Genomic DNA, 10,284 nt, shown 5'->3' on the forward strand with positions numbered 1-10,284 from the left:
AGGAGGGGGAGGGAATGAGGGGGGCAGGAGATGAAGGAGAGGGAGAGAATGAGGAAGGGGAGGGAATGAGGGGGAGGGGACAGAGAAGAGGGAGAGGATGAGAAAGAGGAGGGGATGGAGGAGGGGGAGAGGATGAGAAAGGCGAGGGGATGGAGGAGGGGGGAGAGGGAGGGAATGAGGAGGGGGAGGGGATGAGGAGGGGAAGGGGATGGAGGAGGGGGAGGGAATGAGGAAGGGGAAGGGATGTAAAAAGAAGGCTGTATGGTAACTCCCCACAATGAATACAACCATTATATACTATGAACATGTGCTAATAAAATTAAAATGTGAAAGAAAAACAGGAAAAAGTTTCTGTGAACCTAAAATTATTCTAAAAAGTAAACGTCTATTTTTAGGTTCTGGCTTTTTGGAGACGGCTCTGGCTCTGCAGTTCAGGGTGGCCTTGAACCATGTGGTCCAGGCTGACCTCATCAGTTCTCCTGCCTCAGCCTCTCGGGTGCTGGGATTGTAGGTATACGCCACCACGCTCCACTGAAGTCTAAGTTTTAGTTTCATTAGCTATATATCATGTTCTTTGACACAGCCCAAATGAATAGAAACAAATAACAAAAAGATAAAATTTAAATCTAAACTGTTATGAAATGTAAAAAAAGATTCATAAATAATGCATGGGCCCCCAAATAAATCATAATGATTTGGAAAAAATGTTTCATAATAAACAATAATATAGCACATACTGAACTTTAAAAAAATGAAAGGAGTCCCAAGAGAACCACCTCTTGGGAAAGGACCTGTGTCACCTCTGAGCAAAGGGCAGAGGTTCTCTTGCAGGGGGCTGTTCACACCCAGACGGTTCCCAGCAGGCCACACTGCCACCCATCAAACTGGCCAGGGACATGTGCACACACATGTGCGGTAGGTTTCAGTCCTGCCAGGCTTGGCTGGTAGCAGCCCTGCTCCCTGGAAGATGGGGGCTCCAATGAAGAGGCTGAGGAGGGTGCAGAGCAGAGAGATCCAGGAATAAATTAGTGTGTGGCGGTCCACTCCACTGAGCCCCAGGCTGTGCCTCACCCCTGTCACTCAGCACAGCAACACCTAGACGGGGGCAGGGTGCTGTCTGCACAGACACAGAGGCTTCAGGGAAACGGAATCATGGGAGCAGCAAGCAGCTGGTCACATCATCTCCTGGGTTGTGAAGAGGAAGGATGGAAGTGAAGTCCCAGAAGGGAGACCCAGTCTCTCCCCCAGGGTTTGTCTCCTCCAGAATTCCTTGCACAGCCAGATGGGGAAGGAGATGAAGTGGCCTTATTCATAGACAATGTGATCATCTATGTAGAAAATCAAATAGACCATATAAAAACAACTATTAGGGTCAGGGACATAGCTCAGCGGCATAAACACCTGCCTGCCAAGCTCAAGGTCCCGAGTTTGATTCCAAGTATTGCAAAAAAAAAAAAAAAAAAAAAAAAAAAATAAATACAAAAAACTATTAGAATAACTGTTTAGCAAGGTTATAATATACAAGATAAATATACAGAAATCAGTTGTCTTTCCTCCTAATAATAAGCAATCAAACTGAAAAACTTAAAATATAATTTATAATAGTATAAAATATTAAATACTTAGGAATAAATACAGCAAAAGATGTGGAAGATAGTACACATAAAACTAAAATACTGTTCCAGAGAAATTAAAGAAGTGGAGAGAGAGTCTGGTTTTACGGATTGGAAGAGTCAATATTGTTAATACATAAATTCTCTCCAATTTTTTAAAATGTATTTAGTACAGAGTCTACAGGGTCTCACTACACAGATCAGACTCATAGTGATCCTCCTGTTTTCAGTCTCCCAAGTGCTGGGATGAAAGGTATGCACCACCACCACCATCGTGCCAGTCTTAGTCACCCTCTCAGCACGCCCCAGCGGCAGGGCTGGCACAGCATGCTGGGGATCAAACCCTGGTCACTGTGCCTTGCCTAAGCAGGTGCTTTAGTTTGCCGAGTTATCTGGCTGGCCCTTTCCAAATTAATCTATATATTCAATGCAGTCTCTGTCAGAACTCTAGAAGTAGTTGGGCATGGTGGCACATGCCTGTAATCTCAGTATTCAAGAGGCCGAGGCAGGAGGATCACTGCAAGTCTAGGCCAGCCTGGGTTACACAGTGAGTTTAAGGCCAGCCTGAACTACATGCAAGACTTTGTCTCAATAAAGGAAAAGAAAAAAAAAAAAAAAAAGGAACTCCAACAGGATTTTTAGCATAAGACTGAAGCTGATACATTTAATTCTAAAATGTGTATGTAGGGCTGGGGATCTGGCTCAGGTGTAGTCTTGCTTAGCATGACCCACCACCACAAGAAAAAACTAGTAAAAAATTAAAATTCAGATGCAAATGTAAAATACATAGCATGATAGAAACAAATTAGAAAAAGGACAAAGATGAAGAACCGGCAATACTACTTGTTTTCAGAATTTATCAAATTACTGTTATCAGGATAGTGTGGTTTGGGCATGAAAATAAGATAAACAGATCAATGGATCAGAACGAAGACCAAAATCAGCGTGTGGGCACTGAGTCAGAGACAAAGGAGGACATGTGATGCAGCAAAGAAACCATAATCTTCCCACCAATGGCACTGCGACAATTAGACATCACTACCAAATGGGAAACGTCCCTCCTTACCACCCTCCGGACACGGAACAGCTCCAAATGCCCTTTGCATTCCTCAAAAACTCTAAAAGAAAGCCTAAACCCTTGTGTGTCCAGATGAAAATGGCAGAGAAGTCTCTGTGACCTTAGCTCAGGCGACGCCCAAGCAAGTGGCCATGTGTCCACCAGCAAGAACTCAGGCCTACCACCCCCACCACTGGGTGCCCTCCTGACCCAAGGAGCTGGTGTCTCCAAAATGGGGCCCTGAGTAAGAAAGCAGTAGTGTGACCATGTGACTGTGCTGTGTGACTGGTCACCATCCCAACATGCCCCCTGGATCCCAAGGGGGAGCAGCACCCCAGGCTGCCAGGGGCCCCTTCTCCCCAGGCAATAAGCCTTCACTAGGCCACTGCTAGACATAGCCTCACTCCATCCCCCACACAGCTGTGAGGTGAGATCCTCTCATCCATCGGTCAGGACAGAATAAGGTGAAGGAAGCGCTGCTCAAGGTCACCAAGGTTGAGCTAGGACCTGATCCTGCACATCCTCTCCTACAGCCCACCCCCACTCCATACCCTCTTCCCAGGCAGACATTAGGGAGGAAGGGAGTGGAGGTGGCCTCCAGCTGGGCTGCTCACTTGGTCAGATGGCAGGACTTCTGTCCCCCTGGGCCGCTGTGATCCCCCCACTCTCGGGCCTACAGAGGACAGACTTCTCACTCAATCTCGGCCTTGATGAGGTGGAAGGCAGGGGACCTCACAGTGAAAGGAAGGAGATTCCAAACCACCCTGACCTCAGTCACCTGACAGGGAGACCGTTCTTGGGTGTGCAGCCACCTGAGGCTTGGAGAGGGTGTAGTGTCTAGGGAGGTCTGGGGTCAGTGGAGCGACCTGCAGGGGCACCCAGGCCCCAGGTCCCAGGCAAAGGGGCTTAGCCCCCTGCTTTGGGCTGGTGGGAAGGAGCAGGAGTGTAACAGCACCACCCATGGGCTCCCTTCCTGACTCACGTGTTCCTCAGAATCACTTGGTATCCAACTCTGGGGTCACCAGACTAGACAAAAGGCCTCTGTCTGGTAGGGGCCTCTTGCCTCACCAAGAGATAGAGTCCCTGCACCCAATGCGGAAAAACAGCTCTTACTACACCAAGGGAAAGGTCCCCAAGAGAGGTAGATACCCTGGGAGCCTCAGCAGGTGGTTGAATGGGGCAGAAAGCCCTTGGGCCTTCCTGGAAGAAGGAATAAAGTACTGATGGCTGAAGATGAGCAGGAATGGAAGGGTGAGAGGGAAGGTGGAAGCTCAGGCCTGGGGAAGGGCATGTGCAGAGCCCAAGCTGCAAAGGAGTTGGCCAAGTGAGGAACAGATCAGGTGTAGCCTCCTGCCTAGTCCCAAAACCCAGGCTCAGCACCACATCACCCTCATCCTTGCACAGACCCAGCCCAGTGAGGCTGCTTCCAGCCCCACAAGTCTGCCTGGAGGGACGCGGGCAGGCTGTCTTCTGCCTGACAAACACCTGTAACCCCAGCATCCCCAGAGGCTGAAGCAGGAGCATTGTAAACTCAAGTTCCACGTGGGTAACTTAGTGAGACTCTCAAAATAAAAAAAATGAAAAGGATCTGGGAGTGTAGCTTGGTGTGAAGCCCTTCAGTGCCAGGAAGAGAGAAGGTGGGGAGAGCGCAGGGAGCACCCAATGACAGAAGGACAAGCTCAGCTCATAGCCCAGGGCCAGCAGGTGGGTGCAGCAGCCTCCCAGCGCTCTCAGGCCTCACCATCTATGGAAGCCATGTGGTACCAGGCAGTCGCTTAGACCACCAAGCTATCTCTTCAGTCCTGGTTTTATGTTTTATCTCGTCGCTGTTGTTTGTGAGATGAGCTCTCACTGTGTTTCCCAGACTGGCTTTGAGTTTCTGGGCTCAAACGATCCTCCTGCTTCAGCCTGCAGAAGAGCTGGGTTTAAAGACACACACCACTGCTCTGTTTGAGTTTTCAGGCTGAGAAAGAGTAAGCCCTAGAGTCCGACTGAGCAGCAACTCTGGGCTTGAGTGCCCTATACCCTCTAGGCCACGGAGACAGAAGGCCATAGTCTGCCTGGATGCGCCACTCTGTGTATGACCAGGCTGACTGCACCTAATGGCCTTTGGACTGGCCTGCATTTCAGCAGAAACCAAAATCCCCAAGAGCTGGGAGGCCCAGTCCATTCCTGGCACCAGCGTAGTAAGGCTGTCCAGGGTGGGCCACTGGTGCAAGGAGATGGGGACAGAGGCTGACAGGGGACCCCAAGGAGAGCAGACAGAGCTCACCCTAGTTTTCCAAATACCAAGGCTTTGGGGCCAGAGAGATAGCTCAGAGGCATAAGCACCTACCTGGAAAACACAAGGACCTGAGTTCGATCCCCGGCCCCACATGCCATGTAGTCTCAGCCCCATATACAAGCGCCCACTGTGTATACGGGGTGCACAGTGATGCATGCCTGTGATCCCAGTACTCAGGAGGTTGAGCCAGGAGGATCTCTGCAAGTTTGAGACCAGCCCAGGGGCTACAAAAGTGAGCACAAGGCCAGCCCAAACTGCATAGTGAGACCCTGTCTCAAAAACAAAACAAAACAAACCAACCAAACAAACAAAAAACAAAGCTGGGCTGGTGGGCTTCCTTTTCTGTGTACATTCCAAGCCCATCAGAGCAAGGAGACCCACAGGGCAGGGTGGGGCTCCCTGACGTGTCCAGGGTGGAAGAGGCCATGTTGAGGACAGGTGGTGGGATACTACAGGACCCCCTCCCTAGGTCCAGGTTCCTCTTGTTGCCTCTCCTGCTGGTCAAGGAGGGGGCTCAGGGTGTCCAGGACTCCCAGGTTCCCTGTTCAGTGGGCTGCAGTCAGCAAAAGGTCACTCTGGGACAGGCCACAAGACCAGGAGGCACCCAGGGCCCAGGGGTGGTCAGGGCCAGGGGCAGGAAGGTGTGGTGGAGGGGATGAGCCCAGGTCCCCAAGGACAGCCTCACCCTCCTCCCTCTGCCCCAGCTCTGCCCTGCCTCTCCCTGGTGAGCCACTGTGACTCAGTCCTCCTGTTTCCGGGAGCTGGTCAAAGGTACTTGGGCAGGTGGGGCACATCTTGGAACCAAGCTGAGAGAAACAGGTGTGTTCCCTGGGCCAAGGTCCAGGCACCACGGAAGGGAAGTAACTGACCCTCCCTATAGAACAGTGTGGCAGAGCCCCGGGCCCAGCTCCAGAGACCTCTGCCGTCCCAGAGAGGATGAATAGCCGAGGGCAGGAGGGACACTGGGTCCACCAGATCCAGGCCAGCGAGGCAGGCAGCTTGGGCGGGAAGGAGGACCCTGGCAGGATGACTTCCTTAGAGTGGGGCTCCAGATCCTACAGCACAGCCCTTGGGGTGTGGGGTGCCTATGTGACTGTCTCCCACTCTGCCACGAGGTCCAGACCATGTGCTGCACCCTCCAGGGTGCTCGGTCACGGTATCTGTCATTCTGCTCATCCCTGTTCTCTGCCAGGCGGGCACACACCTCTGCCAGCCCCAGGCCCTTCCCCACGGAGGCGGGGCTGCTCAGGGGCCCCTTCCTGTGGGCAGCGTTCCCAGCAGACACCTGTTTCACAGTTCCTCCCTGCACACACCCCCACCGCACCTCCCTCAGGCTCCCCAGTGGGGCCCCCTCCCCTCTTCCACCCTTGAGACACCCCCAGGCCAGACTGGGCCCCTTCCTGAGCATCTCATCAGCGTTCCTGGTTGCAAATGCTGTATTTTTGGAACTAGATAGAGGTGGTGGTTGTACAACACTGTAAATGTTCTAAATGCCACTGGATTTTCACTTTCAAATGGTTAATTTTATGCTATGTGAGTTTTGTCTCAAGTTTTAGAAAAGCAGAAAGAAATACATAAATGCTGACGCATGGGTCTGGCCGCCACAGCATCTTCCAGGGCTTACGTGCTGCGCTAGGCTCCCTGCCCTCCTTGCCTCAAGCAAGCGTATGGCTGTACCAGGCCTTGCCTTGGTGATAGCCACCCATCCTGCACCATGACTCTGTGGCCTGCACCCCTGCGACTTCTGCGCACCCACAACTGGGCCCTACAACAGTTACCAGGCCTGCATGGTCCCATCAGCCAGCACCTATGGCCAGCTCTTGCCTCCCTCTGCCCTGTCCCCTTGACTGCCCTCACCACTGCCTGTCCAGGTCCTGTCTGACAACTGATACCCCAGACTCCCCCACCAGAGCCCTCCGAATACCTGAGACCCTGAGACCCTCAGACTCCCCTACAAGGCTGTGGCGAAGACCCTAGGTCCTTAGTCTCCCAGGGCTTCCCAGCCGCTGACCTGCAGAAATTGCATGGGTGAACCTCATGATCCTCCTGCCCTTAAACTGAGGCTTCCCTGAGGGCTGAGGATTTGTTCCCTTTCTAGAAGAACCCCAGAATACCTGCCCGAGAGCATCCCTGCTTCCACGGGCCCAGAAGTCTTTTCCTGCCCCACCTCCATGCAGGCATCCACACTTCTGAGGGCACGGCTTCCCAGGGGCCCTGGCCACTTTCGCCATCTTGGGGAAGCTCCTGCTGATCATGCCCAGGGCCAGCACCCACCTCCCTCCTCTCAGAATCTCCCTCCCCACACACATGGACTCTCCCAGAAGCCAGGCCAAAGTCTTGAAGTCTCTCATACAGATGCCTCTACTAGAAAGTTGTCACCTCTAACCCAAAGCCCTAGGGCTGCATAAGCTCATGTTCTAGGCCTGCAGCATTTCCCAGATCCCTCAGACTCAACAACTGGGCCCAAGATCCTTCTGTCCACGCCTCATGTCCTACCCAGATGTGGGGGTTCAAGTCCAGCATGAGTAGCAGTTCCTGACCACCACATCTAGTTTCATTGACAGCAGGGGTTAAACTGTACCTCTAGGCTGGGCAAGCCAGGGCTCCTTGGTGTTGGTTTCTCCTGATACTCCAGGTATTAGTATCAAAGAACCTCAGGATTCCCACCCACGCCCACCAACCCCAAAAGCTGTAACACCCAAGCCTCCACAGCATCAGACGACCTGTAGCTCACAGGACCCACCCACCCAGTCCTCTTGAGAGGGTAGCCCAGTGGGCACAGAGGTTTCCTCTCTCCTGCAGCCCTCACCAGGAGGAAGATTCTCACTAGAGTCCCCTTCAGGAAAGGAGGGCCCAAGCACACCCACCCTGGTCTGCTTGTGACAGGAGAAGGGTCTCTGGGAGCTGTAGGCTGGACCCAGAAGTTGAAGGTTAGGGGAACCCACTGTTGGGGCTGACAAGGTGGAGGGCTTAGGAGTCTCTGTGGGGTGGGTTCTTCTCAAGTGTACCCCAGGCCTTGGCCTGGTAGTTAGAGATGGCCTGAGGTCTTGTCATCCAGAGATGTTAGGGGACCCTCTTGGGACATCTTGCTCCCTAGGAATGGTCAGGTCCACAGGATGGTGCTGATGACAGACAAAAATACACTGGTCTTTTTCCCCACACACCAATGCCAAAACTGCCTTCACAACCCATCTGTGCACAGCAGAGACAGAGGGGACCCTGCTGCACCCCACAGCAGCACAAGGCACAGCCAGAGTAGCCCAGTTCCCACCAAGAGGCAGCCTGTGTGGACATGCCACAGGGTTATAAGGAAGAGACAGGATGTGCCCATAGCCTGGGGCAAGGCAAGGCCAAGAAGATGGAAGGTTGGCACTGGTGATGTGGGCCAGCTGAGGCTGAGCACCAGGAGGCTGGGTCTGCCTTAGGTTACCACATCCCCTAGAGGAGCCCTGTTTAGATGGCCTCAGTTTCCTTAGCTGGAAAAGATAAGCAACCTCCAGGATCTGCTGCTGCCCTGAGCAGGCCAGTCAATGACGAAAACTGCTGATATCATAGACCAACTCTGAAAACCAGTGACTTGGCCTAGTGCCAGGAAGTGCGGGGCACAGAGAGGCCCAACTGGGGCTCCAGTATCGACAGGTTGCTACAGCCAATGGCCTGGGCCAAGGGGCCAGTGGGACACTAAGTGGGTGTGCTGGGCAAGGGGCAGGGGCCTGTGGGCTTGACAGGCAAGGAAGCCTCCTCCTCCCACCAGGCTGTGAGGCTGGGGGTGGCTCCCAAGTGGGTCTGCATGGAGAAGTTGCTCCCAGGCAGCCAGGACAGAACAAGGCCAGCCCCCTCCCTGGGCAGAACCCTCAGCCAGGCTGAGAGCTGACCTCGCTGTCTGCCCTTCCTCCCCCAGTGCTCCTGAGCAGTAGAAAATCAGAGCCAGGGGAAAAGTGCAGTGTCTGGGCTGAGGCCAAGCACAGCCCCACCACCATCAGCAGAGTCCCTCAGCAGGCCAGGGAAAAGGCCACCTCAGCCTGCCTGGCTTCCCAGGAAAGCTGGTCGTGTGTCCCCAAGGATCACACTGCAACTCACCATCAGACCCTTAGAAAGTTGGGCTGTCAAAAAGATTCACAGAGCTGGGGATGGGAGTACCGACTCCAGGGTATCTGGAGGATGAGGTCACCAGTCAGCACCTCAGTGTATAAGGGGCTACACAAGGGACCTCGGACACCCTGTAGTGAGAAGTCTGTCCTGTGAGGTGGAGGCTGGAAGCCCTGGGTTCCCGGTTGCCTGGAGGCCAGCCCCTGAATGGGCTCCTCTCCACTGTGGGGGCAGGAGAAGGTGAAGCTTAGGGGACCCCCTCACCTCACAGACAAGCACTGGTCTAAGGCAGCCAGCCAAGAGCGGAGAGGGTTGGCCCAGGAACACAACCATCAGACCTGCTGGACTGTGCAGGCTCAGAAATCTCCCAGGCAAGGGGCGACCAAGGGACAAAGCCTGGGAGTGTCGGGCTGCACGATGTCGACGCAGATACACCCGGGACCCTACCTGCTCCTTGCACCATCTCAGAGGCAGGGAGCTGGAAAGGGGGAACCTTCTCATACCCTTCCCTAAGGCGAGCAGGGCTTCCTCCCCCTACCCGCAGGCCGAAAGAGGGCGCCATGACGTCACCTCCAGGTACCGGAGAGCCTGGGGGACCCCCGCCCCGGGGGAGATCCTCGGCGGCCGGTTGTTCCTTCCCTGCAGCCAGCCACCCTGGCGATTTCCTCTTTCTTTGAGGAGCCCGGAGTTTCGCAAGGCGGCGGCGCGCGGGTGACAGCGACACACGCCGCGGGGCGGGGGAGGGGAGGCGCCCTCGGCCGAGTCCTCGGGCAGGTGCGCTGCGGCCGCGCCCCACCCGGTGGGCGCCGGGTACTCGAGAAACCTGGGGTACCCTCGATCCGACAGCCGCCCCGCATCCGCCTAGACTGCACCAGACCGGGGACAATCCCGCGCTCACCGGGAGCATCCGCCCGGCCCGTATCCACCCGAGTCGCATCCACTTGAGCAACAACCATCGCACCTGCGCTTAGCCGGGCCGCGCCCGCATCCCCCGACACGCGCCCTCGGCCCGCGCCTACCTGGGGCTCCGCAGTCGGCGCAGCGTGTGTTCCCCGGCCACCGCAGCAGCTCTTGCACCGCCCTGCGCGGCTCCTTGGCCATGGCCGCGGTGCCGAGCCGGCCCGGGCTCGTGCGCGCTCGCTAGGGCCCGGCGCAGCCCGCCCGCCGCTGTCGCCTCTGCGCCATCCCGGCGGTCAGCCCGCGCGCCGGTTCCGCATTCCTGCCGCCGCTGGGCTCCCGCC

General features: G+C 55.1%; 1 protein-coding gene across 4 annotated transcripts in view; it reads right to left on the bottom strand.

Annotated features, from left to right (window-relative positions):
- Adap1 (ArfGAP with dual PH domains 1) overlaps nt 1–10,278 on the bottom strand; it is a 38,356-nt gene extending 28,078 nt beyond the window's left edge. For 2 of the 4 annotated variants that reach the window (XM_023713425.1, XM_004629586.2), the window contains exon 1: nt 10,063–10,278. In XM_023713425.1, coding sequence (XP_023569193.1) covers nt 10,063–10,144 — 82 coding nt within the window. In that variant the 5' untranslated portion in view covers nt 10,145–10,278. Of the gene's footprint in view, nt 1–9,581; nt 9,683–10,062 lie in introns of those variants that run through there. The other 2 variants (XM_023713427.1, XM_023713426.1) reach the window with 2 other exon arrangements.
- Between the last annotated feature and the right edge of the window lie 6 nt (nt 10,279–10,284).

This window comes from Octodon degus, unplaced genomic scaffold (assembly GCF_000260255.1).
Source record: "Octodon degus isolate 3935 unplaced genomic scaffold, OctDeg1.0 scaffold00031, whole genome shotgun sequence".
NCBI lineage: Eukaryota > Metazoa > Chordata > Mammalia > Rodentia > Octodontidae > Octodon > Octodon degus.